This window comes from Staurois parvus, unplaced genomic scaffold (assembly GCF_062004578.1).
Source record: "Staurois parvus isolate SC_StPar_1 unplaced genomic scaffold, SC_StPar_1.0 ptg000548l, whole genome shotgun sequence".
In the NCBI taxonomy this organism is placed as follows: Eukaryota; Metazoa; Chordata; class Amphibia; order Anura; family Ranidae; genus Staurois; species Staurois parvus.
In genome coordinates, this window is record NW_028318344.1 from 11,600,673 (window position 1) to 11,620,611 (window position 19,939).

Consider the following 19,939-nt stretch of genomic DNA (forward strand, 5'->3'; position numbering starts at 1 on the left):
CTTGTCAGTATATTTGATTGGCCTCTGGTGTCAGCCCTTTCATGCACACTGTGAGCTCAGTAAGTTTAATTATAGTACTTACACTAGTTGTATTTAAAATATATTTTATTATTTTATAATAAATACACCTCTGCATTAATTGATGCTTTCTTAATATCTGCATGGAATGCAGCTTTAACAGTTGCTCTGCTACTTGGAAAGTACATTGTTTTCAATGAGTTGAACAGCTCATAGACTTGCATTGTTAGCAGAGTTGAAAAGCACAATCATTAGGTAGCAAATACAAAGCCTGAAGCAGAGCATTTGTATGTAAAGTCTAACTACGGATGCCACATATAAATACAGAATTAAAAACTGCATAGAAAATAAGCTTTTAAAACATTAAAGCGATACTAAATGCTTAATATTTTTTTTATTAAAATAACAAACATGTCTATATTTACTTGCTGTGTAAAGTGGTTTTGCACAGAGCAGCCCTGATCCTCCTCTTCTCGGGTCCTGCACCTTTGCTCCTGGCCCCTCCATCCTGTTGGGTCCATTCACACATGGAGCCACGGTCTGGCCCTGCCCCTTCTCTCTTCTCATTGGCTCACTGGCTGTGATTGACAGCAGCAGGAGCAAATGGCTCCCACTGCTGTCTCAGCCAATGAGGAGAGGCAGTCCTGGGATAGCTGAGACTCCAGGCTGGATCAAGAAGGAGCTTAGGTGAGTATTAGAGGGTGCTGGGAAGAGGGATGTTGCACAGAGAAGGTCTTTTACCTTCATGCATTGAATGCATGAAGGTAAAAAACCTTGAGCCTTTACAACCACTTTAACATACACTAATAAAATTATTTACATCCAAGTGTGTATGCATATCGAAAACATTGGAAAGCTATAAAATCCTTTCAAGCACGTGGACTCTGCAAAGCAGATCTGCCTGCTCAACAGATGATCTGTATACTGAATCCCGCTGAGCAGGCGGATGACAGGTCCGTGTCAACTCTACTTGTGCAGAGCAGACACGGACACAGCCCTCTGTTCTCTATGGGGAGGTTCGGATGTAAACAGACCGCCCGAATATCATCCGATCCGCTAGATCAGGGGTCTCCAAACTATGGTCCTCCAGGTGTTGAGGAACTGCAAGTCCCATGAGGCCTAAGACTCTGGCATCCACAGGCAAGACTCCCAGAGGCATGGTGGGACTTGTAGTACATTAACAGCTGGAGGGCCATAGTGTGAAGACCCATTCGCTAGATGGTTCCCCATCTGTCTGTTTTTAGCTGATTATGTAGGCGGATATCCGTTTACATCCACCTCCCCAGAGAGAACAATGTGTGGTCCAGTCAGGTCTACCTGAAAAACAGATAGGTGGACCCGATTGGTCCACCCGTGTGAAAGGGCCCTAAAGGGTTAATTTACCTTTACCGAAAAATTGCCTATACAAATAAGTGGTGTTTGTAGATAAAAACAAGTTTACAGCTTTGACCAAAGTTGAATAATGCCCTTGATTTAGATGTAAGCCATTTACATGCCTCATGAAGCCTAACTGGAAAACTCCTGGAATGTTGCTAAGGATGTTGATAAGAGATTCCTAGCTATTATTGTTCACCCTCACCATCACAGGAGTGAGCTCCCAAATGCTGAGCTTTAAAGATACTGCATCAGAGAAGAGAAAACACATATGATGGTAAAGATGAACAGTAACAGCTAGGCTTCTCTTAGCAACTTCCTTATCAACATCCTTCCAGCCAGGATTCATAAGGTACTGGAATGGCCTACACCTATAATCATGGAATTATTCAAATTTGTTCAAAGCTGCACCATTTGTTTTTATCTAAAGATACCCAAGTCATGACAGAAGTTTATGGAGAAATGTTAATGTGCTGTAATGTGATGACTTGCTAAATTTCAAATCGAGCATCAGAATGGGGAAGAAAGGGGATTTAAGTGACTTTGAACCTGGCATGGTTGTTGGTGCCAGACAGACTTGTCTGTGTATTTCAAAAATTGCTGAACTACTGGGATTTTCACACACAACCATCTCTAGTGTTTACAGAGAATGGTCAAAAAAAGAGAAAATATCCAGTGAGTGGCAGTTATGTGGAGGAAAATCCCTTGTTGATGCCAGAGGTCAGAGGAGAATGGGCAGACTGCTTCGAGATGATAGAAAGGTAGACAGTAACTCAAATAACCACTTGTTACAACCAAGGTATGCAGAATACTATCTCTGAATGCACCACACGTTAAACCTAGAAGCAGATAGGCTTTAGCAGCAGAAGACCACACCGGGTGCCACTTCTGTCAGCTAAGAGCAGACAATGGAGGCTACAATTCTCCCAGGCTCTCTCCACAATTGAACAATAGAAGATTGGAAAAACATTGCCTGGTCTGAAGAGTCTCAATTTCAGCTGCAACATTCAGATGGTAGGGTCAGAATTTGGCATAAACAATATGAAAGCATGGATCCATCCTGCCTTGTATCAACAGTTCAGGCTGGTGGTGGTGGTGTAATGGTGTGGGGGATAATTTCTTGGCACACTTTGGGCCCCTTGATACCAATTGAGCATCTTTTAAATGCCACGGCCTACCTAAGTATTGTTGCTGGCCATGTCCATCCCTTTATGACTACAGTGTACCCATCTTCCGATGGCTACTTCCAGCAGGATAATGCACCATGTCATAAAGCTCAAATCATCTCAAACTGGTTTCTTGAACATGACAATGAGTTCACTGTATTCCAATGGTCTCCACAGTCACCAGATCTCAATCCAATAGAGCACTATTGGGATGTGGTGGAACGGGAGATTCCTATCATGGATGTACAGCCGACAAATCTGCAGCAACTGCATGATGCTGTCATGTCAATATGGACCAAAATATCTGAGGAATGTTTCCAACACCTTTTTGAATCTATGCCACGAAGAATTAAGGCAGTTCTGAAGGCAAAAGGGGTCCAACCCAGTACTAGCAAGGTGTATGTAATACTGTGGCTGGTGAGTGTATAATAACTGTAAAGTTTGTTAGTTTGGGAATGGAGTGTGACCTTTGTGATACAGGAATAGATTTACTTTAGTCCCTGCTCTGGAATAATACATTCTGAGGTTTATGGAAATGCTTTGCTAATAATTACTTCTAAAATCTTTTACGCTGTGTAATACAAAGTAAAAAGTAATATGGACATAAGATAATGATTATAGAAAACATAAAGAAGATGGAAATCCTCTTACTGGCTTTCTCTGGGGATGCTGTGTTATTCTGCATTAATTAAATTAAAATGTATTTACACATTCTGTGTTAAATCCCATTTCATTAACATGGTTAATGATCTCTTATATTCCAAAACATGTTTTAACAATAAAAGATACAATTTACATTACATTATATATGTACACAGTCAAAATAGATTTTAGTGAGCTGTGAATTTTGCTGAACTGTGTATGATCTATCATATAAGACTTTAGCAATGGCTTCAAATATTAACAGGTGACTACTTTGTGTGACAAGGCAATATCACACTTTAGGGCAGCATCACACTCTATTCAAGAGAGCACCAAGTGTTTGGTAAGATTCCACCAAATATTCTTTTTGATTTTTGTAATATTTTTAAGCATGACTGATACTCAAATGTAGTCAATGTGTGGTTGGCAGCCCTGGTTTCTTTGTTTATGTCATAAACCATGTTAAATATTTATTTGTGCAAATACATAAAATCAGAATGGGTTACTGTTAGCAGTAGGCATGAGCTCAAGGTTCAGGTGTTTGTCTAAACGCTGGACTTTTAGCCTGTGTTGAGGATGTAGAACATTATATACAGTATAGTAGCATTATTTCTATCGCTACTATGTTATATATGACAGCTTTTTTATCTGACAGTGGTTGCTAAGGAAGCAGCTGGTGCCGACTCCCACTATGTCTGTAGTAGCCATTGACCTCACCCAACTGCTTTTATTTACTGGCTGGGAATATCTGGCCATTAAAAAAAGGGTGATGATTGTTTGACATCATTGACCAAATATGGCCACATTGGCATATTTGGTCAATGATGTCACCATGGAGACCCTGTTCCTTTGCTTTCTTTTAGCATCAAGGCCCAGGAAGATGTCATGTCCGTGAGTTAGCAGTGAGATCGGACATGTCCGTCGGTATAATTTTTTTTTCTTTCAGTGGGTGTCATGTAAGTGTATTTACTGTTTACTTTTCTTTTGTGCGAACCAGTAGAAGCCTAGGTTTGTGGTGAAGAGGCCCTTGTCCTCATCAACATTCGGGCAAGGTGCTTTTCCATGGGTCTTCCCAGGCAAGGTAACCCCCCCCCCATTTTGAGGTCATGTGGCCTGGTATGGTTCAGGAGGAGGAGAAGCAGGACTCCTTTTTTTGGTCTGCCAGGCTGCATGCTTGAATAAGGGTCCAGTATGAATTTTTTTTGGGAGGGCGCATAGTGTCCCCCTTGACATCCATACCAGGCTTCATCAAAGATAAAGGTTTCTTTTTTTTCTGATTTTGACAATAGTGGACCATGCCTAAGTAATGTGTTTTGCAACAGCTGCTTCCTGTCTCCATTGGAAATCTGTATGGCAGGGGGACAAAGCTGAAGCACAATTGGGAGACCTAGACAGAGTGTTGCCACCCTATAACAGGAAAATCCTTAACAAGGGCATTAATGTGAGGACCATCAGATATCACTGTAATGAAAGATACTGATTTAAATATATTGAAAATTATTTTTGAAATAACATTATCATGTTAAAACTTTACTGTGTATGAGATTTTAGTGAGGTTTAATGGGTTTACATCTACTTTTAAACATCTGCACTGTAAAAAGACCATTTTTATGTACAGCACTGAAAAGGTTAACATGGCTGAGGTTAGGCAGCTGTTTGCTTGGCCACAATTTATCATGGTCTCCTGAGAATCCATAGTGCCAAACCCCTAAAATTGCCAGTGTCAGGGTGCCAAGGGGACGTATGGACTTAATTAAGCATTTACTTTCTAAATTACTATTATCTAATTAGTTTAATGCTGTGTAACCACCGTGTCTATACTGTAATAAAAGGCTGCTTTAGGAAACAGCTTTTAATATTTTTTAATATTTGTTTTTCCCATCATAGATTATTAGATTAAACCATTATAATGATCAGGACTATTTCTGGCACTCAGTTGTTACTTGCGCTAGCAGCCTCTATTCCTCCATATAAACTCCAAGATGGAACTTATTCATTTTTAGAAAATGACTTGATTTACAATAAAAGGTGTTCCCTCCCAGAGTCTTGGCAAGATTTACTGGATGATTTACAACTATGATGTATTCTGCATAATAAAATTAGCCTTGTCCTCACCATACACATTGCAATCTGACTAAAATGTTTATACAATCGTCTTTGGATTTACAAAAACTATGTTATATGATGATCTATCAAATACCTATCCAGTTCATATGCATCCTGTTAGGTAGGCCCTTGTTGGTGGATCTAAAGAATGGGTGTGAAACTGGCGGCCCTCCAGCTGTTCGAAACTACAAGTTCCATAAGGCATTGCAAGATTGACAGTTACAAGCATGGCTCCCAAAGGCAGAAGCATGATGGGACTTGTAGTTTTGCAACAGCTGGAGGGCCACTAGTTTGACACCCCTGATCTAAAGGAAATTGTACAGTCAGTGTGACGTGTGGTGAACTGGAGAACTGGGTGGTGTCATAGGAAAGGCCTATCTCTGCAAGTCTGGATAACTCCATAAGACCCAATCAGATTCATACTTCAACTGTTATTTTGCCACTGCAGGTTTAAATCTGATTGGCTGTTACAAGAGTCCGAACATTTTAAACTCACATGCAGTAGGGAGCAATTACATCTGCTCAGCCTGTACAAGGCAATGACAGGCTGAAATTGGCTGCCACTGTCCACAGGTGTTTACATGTAATTGTACATGGTGTGATTACCTGCAGTTACGGACAGATGATCACCCCTGGATGCATGCTGTTCTGCACAGATGTCATCTTGGTACCCCAGCCTGGCATCCTCCCTTACATGTGCGTATTGATGGATCAATTTTTTTGGGAAAATATTATTTAGTTTCAAGCCTTTTCTCCAAATATATTTGAGGATGTAAAGTAAATGAGTATACATGCAAATTGATTTTCTGAAAGTGTAAAGGACAGACCAAATCAAACATAACAGTTCTCCCAGAACATTGGACACATTTCTAATACTGTATATGAATGTTAGAGGCCAGTGATAGTCATTCATGACTCTCAGTAAGATGCTCTCTGCTCATGTGGAAACTACTGAATATCAGGACTTTTGGCCACACTATAGATCTGTCTATAGCAAGTATATAACATAACGAATGGCTTTAAAAATGATAACTTTGCTACTTACAAATACCACGAATGCTTCTGGATCTGTTCTAGCTGCAAGACAAAAATTAACTTGTTAAGATTTTATTGTTATGTTACAAGGAAAAAAACAAGATTTAATGAGGACATTATTTTGTCTGACAACTCAACCCATCCTGATCTTGCCACCCTGGTATACATGTGCTTGGCAATAAATCAGGTTGAACGTTCCTCTCGTTCCAAAGATGCCGCTACTCTAGAGTCCTTCTGTTAAAGATTTTGCAATCTAAGCTAAGGGGGAGTATTCATGTTCAACTAGAGCTGAGGCATTTGGTCACAGGGAGCCCCCATAGCAATGGCTTCCTTGGGATATATAATATTAAAGTGGCTACCTTTATAATGTGTGTATACTTAGTCTAGACTGTGCACCAGCTCTATAGGCCTTAAACATGGTTAGTCACATTTGTATTTAAAGTGTTACTAAACCAATGACCCTTCATTCACTATATCTGGTCTCCAACAGTACACACAACATGGAAGTGCAATTAATTTAGTAGATAGTGACTTCAGCAGGGAACTGGTTAAAGTTTGTTTGTAGGAGGAGTTTTCTTTTGCTCTAGGGGGATGCAGACCCCTGATCTATCTGTACAGTGCTGATTGGCCCTGTGCTGATCATATGCACTCTCCCAGGATATAAAAAAAAAAAAAACCTCTCTAGCAATACACACCAAACTGAGTATGTGCAGAAGGGCTACGGGTTCAGTCTGTCTTATCAGCATGGACATTTGTACAAAAGGAGAGGCAGAGAAGTCAAGATCAAATAGCCTTTTTTCACAATGCAGAGGATTAACCACTTAGGTTTCACAGTGAGTATAACAAGCATGCTTTACTGCATATAAAGACTGATTTTACTGTTGTGGGTTTAGTAACACTTTAAAGTGTTACTAAACCCAGGAACCTGCATTCACTATATCTGGTCTCCCACAGTACACAGAACATGGAAATGCAGTTATTCTCGTAAATATAAATTGCTAAATATATTTTCTTATGAGCAGCTAGAGCAGTGTTGTAACTTATATCAGTGTCCAGCAGAGCACTGGTTAAAGCTTGTAGGTGGAGTTTTTTCTCCTCTCACTGCCCTATGAGACTGCAGGAACCCTGACCTCTGTCTGGACAGTTCTGATTGGCCCTGTGCTGAACGCATGCACTCTCCTAGGGGAAAGAAAACTCTCTAGCAATACACAGCAAAGTGAGCATATGCAACTTGCCCCCAAGGCTCTGTTCTATCAGCAAATGGATTGGGGACTGTGGAAGAAGGGGAGGAAAAGAGAAGATGGGATAAAACATTCTTTTTACACAATGCAGAGGATTAACCCCTTAGGTTCCACAGTGAGTATAACAAGCATGCTTTACTGCATATACAGACTGATTTTACTGTTGTGGGTTTAGTAACACTTTAAACACAGTTGCTGAGAACATAAATGTTGGAGGAACCACTACTAACCTTTTTCTATGGGTTCAAATTCCAGGGCTGTCATATTTACTCTTGTTTCACTACTGGATAAGTCTCTGACCCAGAACAAGCTTTTATATCAGGACTTCACTGACAAAATATTCACTGATACTTGTTCTGGGTCATTGACACACTTGGTAGTGAAGCAAGGATGAGCATAACAGATGTGGAACTTGTACCTTTAAAAATAGGTCATCAGTGACAGTTTCAATATTTCTGTCTTTCCAGGATTCCTTTAACAAATACTTTTATTTTATGCCAATCACAAAATATTTCTACTGCTGGAAAACCAAAGAATACCTGGTACCTCTTGGAACAAGGAAACATGCAAGACTCCCCCTGCCTTTGGATAATGCAAGGCTGAGTGTTTATACCAAACAACAAGTTCCAACTCTATTATTTGAAGACAGGGAGAACCCTGCCCATCCCTGTGCAGTTTGCAGCTTTCATAAATTGAAAACCTGCACTCTGGTGGCAGATTAGGGCAACAGCAGGTGGCATCAAAACCTCCCCCATTACTGCCACCACAACTTCTTCTTAATCCCAGCCTCTTTCTTTGCCAGCACTGTCTGGTGGTAAACTCCTCAAGGGCAGGGACTGACATGGATGTATAATAAATATGTAAAGTGCTAAGTAAATTGATGGCTGTATATAAGTACCTGCAATAAATAAACAAATAGCAATGCTGGGACATTATTTTGGCTCTAAAATGTAAGGCATTATATTCCCACTGGCACCCCTAGACCTCGTCTGCACTTGTTGCTGGGGAGTAGTAAAAATATGTGGTTAAGCTGCTGTCAGGAAGGGGCTCACTGCTGGTGGTGCTGTGGCTCACCTGTTCTATGGGCTGCAGTACTGGGACTTACCAGCAGGTGCCTTTAAGCAGCCAGGATCTCACTTCCTGCAATCAAGCCATCACCTGAGGCTGATTACAGGAGGTGTACTTAAACAGTAACCAGGCCTGCAATTAGTGCCTTGGTGTTGTTGCCCATGAGCCTTTGTTGTCCTGAATCTGTATCCTGTCTCCTGTGAGCTACCTGCTTGATTCTGACTATGACTGAACTCTGCCTGCACTGACCCAGTTCTACCTTTGACTATCCATTTGCCTACTCCTCTGTACCTGATATGCCCAAATGATCCTGACATGGCCTGCCTGACTATTCTACCTCTTCAGCCCTGACTACGCTTTTATTTCCTCACATATATATATTGGGTGAAGGTTTGGTTTTTGTTTGCACTGTGTGTTTTGTATAATGGTGTAACTCACAATAAATTATATTATCCACATCACTCCTGAAGCCTGATGTTCTCTGTTTCAGTCCACACATCTCTGGTCATATCCGGATTTCTGACAGCTGCAGTTTTACTGCCCACCCCAACTGTCTACCTTAACCTAGCATGGCAGCCGTAGGGGGTGGTACACATGCCATATACAGTATGCTTTGTTTTGAAGTTCTTGCAAAAATAATAACACATATTGTGTTCAAATGGCAGTACCGTCACTGACTGTAGTGAACGAAGTGTAATGCACACATTATGGTGTGGTGCTGCAGGCTTTCAAGAGTTAAAACAGATGTCCAGGAGGCAACATATCGCCTCCAAGCTGCTGCCAACTGCCATCTGAGAAGCAAACTACAGTGGAATGCTTTTTAGGAGGGTAATAAAAGTGTAGGCAGGCCCTTAGTAGTGTACACCTTATTCTGGTGTTAATGGGAGCAATTTACTGTATTTTTCACTCCATAAGATGCACCTAGATTTTAGAGAAGGAAAACAAGAAAAAACATATTCTGAACCAATGAACTGCAGACATAGTACAGGAGATGAGCAGAGACTGCAGACATAGTACAGGAGATGACCAGAGATTGCGGACATATTACAGGAGATGAGCAGAGACTGCAGACATAGTACAGAAGATGACCAGAGACTGCGGACATAGTACAGGAGATGACCAGAGACTGCGGACATAGTTCAAGAGATGACCAGAGACTGATCTCAGCTTCTACTAGCAGTTCCCTCCTGAGCACACAATTTGCATGGGGAAGGGTCAGTGGAGCTCCGGGACCTGGCTCCGCCCCCTCCCTGCTGGCTGGGGATACAACGATGTCTTCAGTGTACCCTGTTGGCTCTGCAGTGCAGTGATCGGGGCCCCAATCTTCTAAGGGTGGTGCGGGTTTAAGGGGCAGCTGCTTTGGACCCTGCCTGGTGCTGCTTCACAGCTGACTCGGACTCTTCCTCTCTTCTGCCACAGAAAAGCCGAGTAGCAGGCCCGGTATTCTAACACGGTGATGGGGGGAGGCCTGGTCAATATTCGCTCCATAAGACGCACAGAAATTTCCCCCCTTTTTTTGGGGGGGAAAGTGCATCTTATGGAGCAAAAAATATGGTACATTGGCTTCAGTTGGAATAGGGAATGCCCAATTTACATTGTTGTTGGTGGCACTCACTAGCACCAGTGTAAGGCACATACATTACTTTTAATGACTACTAGGGGCATGCTACTCTAACTGATGCCAATGCGAGGGGCAATATTTTGTCATTGACATCAATACAAGGGGCATTATTCTCCTCCTGATGCCAATGTGAGCCCCATATTCTATATGTTCTGCAGCACTGTAGTGTTTTTAGCCCTTGAACACCAATCAAAAAGTGTTTTGTGGCACTGAATACTGATATCAATATATTATTCCAGAGTTTTTTAAGGTTTCCGCTAGATTACAAAGATTGGAAGGGTTCAGGATTGGTTTAGGGAGCTAGAGTTAAAGGTAAACTATGGTGTTTTGGGGTCAGTTTCACTGGAAATGTAGGCATATGGGTTTTTAAACTAATATTTTAGATATGTCAATACAATTTTTGTTTTTACAAAAAAAATTTAATACAGAGAGAGAACAGCAGAAGTGGTCTGCTTTAGTCAGGATAGGTAGGGGGGACGAGTTATTGTTCTGTGTGCTAGTTTCAGCTTGAGCTCCTGACATCCACGATTGAAAGTTTTTTTAGCAGGTAGCAGAAACTACAATACTAGTTCTGGATTGTCAGATTTGAATTGCATTGCATTATATATACTACAGTCAGGTCCATAAATATTGGGACATCGACACAATTCTAACATTTTTGGCTCTATACACCACCACAATAGATTTGAAATGCAACAAACAAGATGTGCTTTAACTGCAGACTGTCAGCTTTAATTTGAGGGTATTTACATCCAAATCAGGTGAATGGTGTAGGAATTACAACAGTTTGCATATGTGCCTCCCACTTCTTAAGGGACCAAAAGTAATGGGACAGAATAATAATCATAAATCAAACTTTCACTTTTTAATACTTGGTTGCAAATCCTTTGCAGTCAATTACAGCCTGAAGTCTGGAACGCATAGACATCACCAGACGCTGGGTTTCATCCCTGGTGATGCTCTGCCAGGCCTCTACTGCAACTGTCTTCAGTTCCTGCTTGTTCTTGGGGCATTTTCCCTTCAGTTTTGTCTTCAGCAAGTGAAATGCATGCTCAATCGGATTCAGGTCAGGTGATTGACTTGGCCATTGCAGAACATTCCACTTCTTTCCCTTAAAAACTCTTTGGTTGCTTTTGCAGTAAGCTTTGGGTCATTGTCCATCTGCACTGTGAACCGGCGTCCAATGAGTTGTGAAGCATTTGGCTGAATATGAGCAGATAATATTCCCGAAACACTTCAGAATTCATCCTGCTGCTTTTGTCAGCAGTCACATCATCAATAAATAGAAGAGAAGCAGTTCCATTGGCAGCCATACATGCCCACGCCATGACACTACCACCACCATGCTTCACTGATGAGGTGGTATGCTTAGGATCATGAGCAGTTCCTTTCCTTCTCCATTCTCTTCTCTTCCCATCACTCTGGTACAAGTTGATCTTGGTCTCATCTGTCCATAGAATGTTGTTCCAGAACTGTGAAGGCTTTTTTAGATGTCATTTGGCAAACTCTAATCTGGCCTTCCTGTTTTTGAGGCTCACCAATGGTTTACATCCTGTGGTGAACCCTCTGTATTCACTCTGGTGAAGTCTTCTCTTGATTGTTGACTTTGACACACATACACCTACCTCCTGGAGAGTGTTCTTGATCTGGCCAACTGTTGTGAAGGGTGTTTTCTTCACCAGGGAAAGAATTCTTCGGTCATCCACCACAGTTGTTTTCCGTGGTCTTCCGGGTCTTTTGGTGTTGCTGAGCTCACCGGTGCGTTCCTTCTTTTTAAGAATGTTCCAAACAGTTGTTTTGGCCACGCCTAATGTTTTTGCTCTCTCTTTGATGGGTTTGTTTTGTTTTTTCAGCCTAATGATGGCTTGCTTCACTGATAGTGACAGCTGTTTGGATCTCATCTTGAGAGTTGACAGCAACAGATTCCTAATGCAAATAGCACACTTGAAATGAACTCTGGACCTTTTATCTGCTCATTGTAATTGGGATAATGAGGGAATAACACACACCTGGCCATGGAACAGCTGAGAAGCCAATTGTCCCATTACTTTTGGTACTTTTGGCTTCAACAAGTGGGAGGCACATATGCAAACTATTGTAATTCCTACACCGTTCACCTGATTTGGATGTAAATGCCCTCAAATTAAAGCTGACAGTCTGCAGTTAAAGCACATCTTGTTCGTTTCATTTCAAATCCATTGTGGTGGTGTTTAGAGCCAAAAATGTTAGAATTGTGTCGATGTCCCAATATTTATGGACCTGACTGTATATACAATATATATATATATACAGTATATATAGCAGTAATATGGGTGGAGTGCACAACAATGATCAATCACAGTGCATAGCAATCAGACCCTCCCAAAGGCCACATATAGAAAAAAGAAAATTGGATTGCTGCACATAAAAAACTTTTATTGTTGAAAAATCACCATACAAAAAGGTGATCCAAAAAATGGACAAAGCCATACATCATAGTGTTCAACAAACAGTTTCCGGCTATTATATTAACATCCTTCTTCAGATCAGAACACATATGTGTTCTGATCTGTAGAAGGGTGTTAACATGATAGCCTGAAACTGTTTGTTGAACACTGTGATGTACAGTATGTTTTTGACCATTTGTTTGGATCACTCTTTTGTATGGTGATTTTTCAACAATAAAAGTTTTTTTATGTGCAGCAATCCAATTTTCATATATATATATATATATATATATATATATATATATACACAGTAATTGATGAAAGATTGCTCTTGCTTTAGATTCTGGAACCACATGGTAGGAATTTGCGTAATCTGAGACAACCAAAATGGGCAACGGATACAGAAAGGAGAATGAACATGGAGGAGCATTAATTTCACAGCTTGTATAGTGCTGTTAAAAAACAGAACTGCTTTTAAAATAATTGGATGGTTGGAAATAATAAGTTACTAACACTAAGCCTTTTTTCTGGTTCCACTTCGATCATTCCTCGCAGCAGGTTCTGACAGTCCGGTGGGATAAAATGTGGCATGTGAAATACACCTCGCTTCACTTTTTCTAAAAGCTGGCGCAAGTTATCATCATCAAATGGCAACGCTCCCTGTAAGACAAGAAATTTCATAAACATACGGACAAAAAAAGTAATTTATTATAAATATAAATCATGGCTTTAGAGTTTTACACTGTATGTATAAGTTTACAGTAGATAGAGACTGCGCCCATTTTCCATTATAATCATAAATTATACAAATGTGATGGGTAGCTCAATGATGTGCACTATACCACCAGTTACAGAGCCCTCCATGGTTCACCGTCCAGCAGGGTTATTTTCAATGGGGTACATACTGTATGTTTCTCCTGTGTTTGTAAGGGTTTCTTTCCACACTCAAAAATAGTTAAACTGCCTTACACCTAAAAATGGCTCAAGATAAGGTTTCACTTTCCAACAGGACAATGAATATTATGCCAAAGGCAACACTAGAGAAGGTCAGGGGTGGTTAGATGATGCACAGATTCTCAATCTAAAATTTTCACCTGGAACAATTGCTGGCAGCATCATATATTTCAACTCAAAATGTCTGTGCCATGATTCAGACACCGATGGTTTCTTCAACATACAATGGGGTCAGGGGTGAACCTGAGTTCAAGGGATTCATTGCCTGTGTAAATCTGGGTAGGAGAGCATTAGCAGTGATTACAGGCTGCATTTGTGCATTACAGGCCACCAAACAAATGGAATTATTACGCCGAAGACTGACCTTTGATCATGTTGTACTCATTCCCATTAAGAGTAGCTCCATTATTATATTGTTCTTAGAAATTCAGTAACTATTTGTATAAAATGAAATTTAAGATAATATTACTATTGTAGCTTCCCAAGAATAAGTATAAATATATGTATGCCTTAATTTAAAAAAATAGTTATATTTATGCAATATATTTCTTGTAACACTATTGCTGAAGCATGATACCTCAACTGGGCAGCTGAATGGGAGCCTGACACCAATAGGACTGCTGTTAAACACTTGAATTTTACAGTCTATTTTTATTTTAAACATTTCTCCTATTACAACAGTTCAGAGCCCAAAGTGAACTGATAAGGCTACAGTGAATGACATGAATATTTTTTTTATTATATATGAAAATACAATTATTTCCTTATTTTGTCATCATTTTATATGGTTTCAGATGCAGAAAGTATTTCCATACCATTTATCATACAATTACTACATGTTCAATGTTCATATTCAACTAGCGATACCTTAAAGTGACACTAAGCTCACATTTTTCATAAAATAAAACAAAAGCAATATGTTTAAATATAAGTAGAATACATCTTTTATATCTCTCTGTCTTAGGTTTACCTATCAAATGCAAGCTTTTTTCTGGTATTCTCAGACCTCCTGTTCTAGGATTGCTACATTTATTCTTCATGCCCCCCTTGTGTATGTGAATGTAGCCACTTTATCCTGCTCGCCCATGAAATGGACTACTCATCTACCTGGAGATGGATTCAGCACTATCAGGAATTGTACTATACATAGAGTGGAGCATGTGACCAGAAATAATAGAGTTGCTCGCTTTACTCTAGTAGCAGTGAAGTATATCAGCAGAGGAATGGAAGAGTGCAAAGAACAATAAAGAAACCTGAAAGCAAAGGTAAGAGTATAAAAAAAAAACAGGTGGAGACATCAAAGCATAATCAATTGTTTGCCTTCTATACTTTTTACTATGCTAGGAGGAAAATTTTGTTGGAATGGAACCAGTTGGCTCCGCCGACATTCTCGGGCTGGAAATCGGCAATCAACGCGGCTCCTCCGCTATACAAACTTACTTATATGAGTTTGCCTGTTCTTATGTACCTTGCTTTTTTTCTACTTATGTACAATTTCAATAAACGCAACTGTTAAAAAAATAAAAAACAAAAAATACAGGGTCATAGTATACTTGATATTTTAGAATGATTGGTGTAAAACAGATTTGAGTGTGGTGTTACTTTACTGTAAAGAGATTTATTTGCTGCATTTTTGAATCACAAGGTCTTATCTCTTAAATAGTATGTAAAAAATGAGTGATAGAGGGTGTATAAAAACAGAATGAAAAGGAAGGATAGAATAAATACAGGCATGTTATTTTTGTGTTTATGAATGATTTTAGCATGAAAGGATGTCTTGCATTACTTTGTTGTAGTCAAAAAATGCTGCGTGCCCAATACTACTAGGACATGGACAGGGGCGGACTGACCATTTGAAAACTGCCCGAGGGCCCAGGGTCAGTAGGGGGCCCCATGAGATGCCCCTGGTACCTTTTTCATAGGCTTTTTTGAGTTTGGGCAAGGACACAGGGGCCCTATGATCCCCTATCGCCCGGGGGCCCCATGAGTTGTCAGTCCACCCCTGGGCATGGATGATGGCTGGAAAAAATTCATTCTTGCATGACTTTTGTACAGACATTAGTGTAGGGAAGCAACTGATATGATTGTTTTTGTACTCTATAAACTGTTACATAATATATCAGTTTTAACGGCTGGTTCACATTGGAACATGTATGTTCGCACACGCATGTTCTCATATGATCCCTCGCATTCCGGTGTTGACAGCCGATCTGCAAAATGCACTGAAACATGCAAAAAGTAGCGCAATCATTACTTTTTCAAATTGCACTGCAACAATCCGCATGGTTTTGTGGTACCATACAATTTGTTGGCCTTAGGGATGCAATTAACAGTTAATTGGCATCTGCACAAGTCTTGCAATGGCAGCACATTCACGTGCGGTGCATTAAATGTACACGTAACATTCCTTTACGGCACCACGTTCTGGTGTGAACGGGTCCTAAGAATGATCAGTGTGATCCAACCAATCAGATTTCACTTTATTAGTTCAAAGCATTTGGGAAAATTAGAATAGGATTGCTGTCACTAATTCTAGCTATAGATTACTGCAGCTCACACCTTTTTTGCTTTATTGCAGATAGCAAGAAAGTAAATTCTCTGCATGAATTTAACATGGCTTGATACAGGTCTTCTACAGACTTACCACAAGAAGAGCAAATAGGATAACTCCACAGCTCCATACATCAGCCCTACGACCGTCATACTTCTCACCCTGCAAAAAAAAACAACAAAAAAAAAAAACATTTTATTGTTTTGTGTGTTTCAACCATAATTTGATGTTCTCTCAGATCAGTATGTGCTATATGGATTAGTAATGAGCTGCTAAGCCAAAATACCATTTGATTCTAATTTTCCAAAATTAAAATTATATTCGACAATTTCAAACTACAAATTAGAATTCCATTCAGGTAAACGGGGGATCATGTTTTGTTCTTTGTAGGGTTGCTAGGCAAGCTATAGTAATGCGCATGCCATGAGAAACCCCCACACAGCAGAGATCTTGCTGGATAGTGGACAGTTAAATATAAGATTTGAAAGTGGCTAGGACAGGGACATGGACACCACAAAAAGTAAATGTTACTACATGTTACATGTTATTAAATGTTACTACACTAATACTGCAGTTATACTTTAACTTTAGAGACGTTTCCATTTACTGAATACAGTTCTATGGCCTATAGGCCAATGACATCATAGCATTTAAATGTGTGCTATGTTGCTTGCAAAACTCCTTGGTAAAATTCTCTAAACCTCATATAACATCTAAGATGTGAAGATTTTCAGCACTGCGTGTACAAGGTGCACAATACAGCAAATGGGAACTACTTTGTACTGTATGTTAATAATCAGGTGACATTGTTTTAGTTACAGCAGTCTACCATAATGTCATCCTAAATTACCCCCTCCCCCCCTGCACACACACACGCACCAAAATGCTCTTTTAGGGCCAGGTCACACCAGAATGTGGTGCGTGAGATGCATGTTCCATGTGCGTTCCTGCATCGTGTTCAAATCGCACTGCCTTTATAATCTGCTGAGGATGCCAATAAATTGTTAACTACGCCCTGAAGGATGCAGATTGCAAATTCAGTACCATGCGATTTGGTGAGGTGCGTTTTCAAAAGTAGTGCATGTGCAGCACTACCTCCTTAGGAGTTGCTAAAGTTTGGGTCTGCCTATAGTCCTGCACAGCCAGGCAACACGTGTTTCCTTCACTCAGGCTTGCATCCAGGAGACAGTAACCAGACCTTGAGCATGTTTTGAAGTTTTATTAGGGGATTGAATCTGGATGGGCTTAGGGGTGTATAGGATGCCCAAAAAAATTGGCAACTGAGGACAGCCTCCCTGGAACTATGTACAAGTTGCTTAACAGTAAAAAGAGCAAATACTCTTTCTTGGAGAGCTAGTCAGCATCTCCTGTAGTACCACCCCAAGCCCCAGATACTCCTTTATCCAGCTGCTCTGGGTGAATCCCTGGGCAGGGGATCTGGTGCCTGCCACTGCAGTGTTCTGGGTAAGAAAGCTAATCCAGTTTCCCACTAGAGTGCTCATTTCCCCTTACTGGCCCAGGGGGTGCAGGTCTACTCACCCAGTCTTTCTACTGTACTGCTGGTGGGTCGGAGGCTGCTATCAGGCCTTCTAGCTGGGCTGCTCCTTCCCTGATGCACAGGTGGTCTTTGCTCTGGGGGCCAGTAAAGTCCTGAGCTTTCCTTTCTCCTCTGCCTGGAGGTGAGCCCCTCTCTATCTGGGCCCCCTCCCAGGCTCCTGCTCTCCAGCCTCTCACTTCCTCTGCATCTTCCACCCAAACTCTTCTGCTGCTGAGCAGGCTTTTTCACTTTTAAGGGCTGTCCTGGCCCCATGTCATGCCTCCTGTTTGGATTTGGCCAGGATCCCTCAAAAATGCAGATCAGCCACTGCTTACCTCCACCCACTGCTTCTAGAACTTTCTCCAAAGTTCCAGTGTAGGGGGAAATCTCAGAGAGCCGATCTGCAGAGCCTCTCAGCTCCAGACCACAATTTGACCCCTCTGACTATCACACCAGGGCAGTTACTCAGCCTCTGGCTATTAGAGCTTTTAAATAACTAGAACTAGTTATTAATTGCTTTTCGTTGACTCAAATTTATCTGCATACATTAGATGATCCAACAACAGATCTTATCAGGAACAATAGCAGTAAGTGAGGATAATCTATACCTTACAAGTGACAGCAGAAAAAGTGGTTCATCAAAGTAGACCAAGTGGTTCATCAAGTCTGCCCCTAAATCAATTTCCAGAGACCAGTCAGCCCAAGGAGGTATTATCTGGGTCGCTGAGTGCCTGCTGCATTATGGCAAGGCATTGAAAAAAAACAACAGTAGCCCACGGCAGGCCTTTACCTAAGTAAGAGGACAGTACATCCTCAAAATGTGTGTGTGTAAAGGTGTAAATACAACATGAGATCTTCATACATCGAGACCTTAATGAAGCCCCTGCCCTATGATGATACTGAATCTCTGTATAAATCTATGTGCTTATTGGTTGTCCACCTGAGGTAGATGGGATTGACTGATTGTGTTTTTTTTTCTTTAAATAAAATTAAAGTGTTACTAAACCCAGGACCCTGCATTCATTGTATATGGTCTCCCATAGTACACACAACATGGAAATGCAATTATTTTAGGAAATATAAACTGCTAAATACCTTTTCTCATCAGCAGTTAGAGCAGTCTTGAGACTTCTATTAGTGTCCAACAGAGCACATGTTAAAGCTTGTAGGAGTTTTCATTTTGCTCTAGGAAGATGTAGAACCTCTGACCTCTGTCTGGAGAGTGCTGATTGGCCCTGTGCTGATCACATGCACTCTCCCAAGAAAAAAAAAACCTCTCTAGTAATGCACACCAAAATGAGCATGTGCAGAGTGTCTCAACACGATATGTCGTATCAGGAGATAAGAGGTGGAAAAAGGGGAGGATCAGAGACATCAGGATCAAACAGTGGTTTTACACAATGCAAAGGATTAACCCCTTAGGTTCCACAGTGAGTATAACAAGCATGCTTTACTGCATGTGCAGGCTGATTTTACTGTTGTGGGTTTAGTAACACTTTAAATACCCATTTTTTAATTTCCACATAAAGGTAAATGGGAAATGGTTGGTTTTTTATTGTTCCTTATTCAATTTGGCTGATTTACCCTTATTACTGAGTTTTTGGTTTTCTCAAGTTACATCTCTGGGGAGCCTCAGCTCTGCATCTTCACATACTCTTGACCTTGACCAGACTCTTTGTATGTTTTCCCACTTATTACAAATTACCAAGCAGGAAACAGGATACATAGTATATCTGCCACATCCCTTCTGCCCTTTATTTCCTGTTTCATTAACTATTGCAAGGGTATCCAAACTTTCTAAACAAAGGGCTGGTTTACTGTCCTTCAGACTTTAGGAGGGCCGGAGTGGTCAGATGGAAGTAGATAATGTCCCAGCGTCAGTAAGAGTAAAAAAAATGACATAGTGCTTTTGGTCAGTGGAAGGAGGAATAGTGTCCAGTCATTGGTATTAGTTGGAGGAACAGTGCCCCATCATTGGTTTTAGTAGGAGGAATATTGCCCCATCATTGGTATTAGTGGGAGGAATAGTGCTCCATCATTGGTGACAGTGAGAGGAATAGTGTCCCATCATTGGTGTCGGTGGGAGGAATAGTGTCCCATCATTGGTGTCAGTGGGAGGAATAGTGTCCCATCATTGGTGTCAGTGGGAGGAATAGTGCCCTATCATTGGTGTCAGTGGGAGGAATAGTGCTCCATCATT

General features: G+C 40.8%; 1 protein-coding gene across 3 annotated transcripts in view; it reads right to left on the reverse strand.

Moving 5' to 3' along the window:
- The window catches only part of LOC149451183 (serine/threonine-protein kinase BRSK2-like), a 425,864-nt gene that overhangs the window by 83,209 nt on the left and 322,716 nt on the right, over positions 1-19,939 (reverse strand). For all 3 annotated transcript variants that reach the window (XM_089691016.1, XM_089691015.1, XM_089691017.1), the window contains 3 exons: positions 16,296-16,364; positions 13,211-13,357; positions 6,352-6,383 (listed from right to left, as the gene is read on the reverse strand). In XM_089691016.1, the coding sequence (XP_089547142.1) occupies positions 6,352-6,383; positions 13,211-13,357; positions 16,296-16,364 (248 nt within the window). The remainder of the gene's footprint in view (positions 1-6,351; positions 6,384-13,210; positions 13,358-16,295; positions 16,365-19,939) is intronic.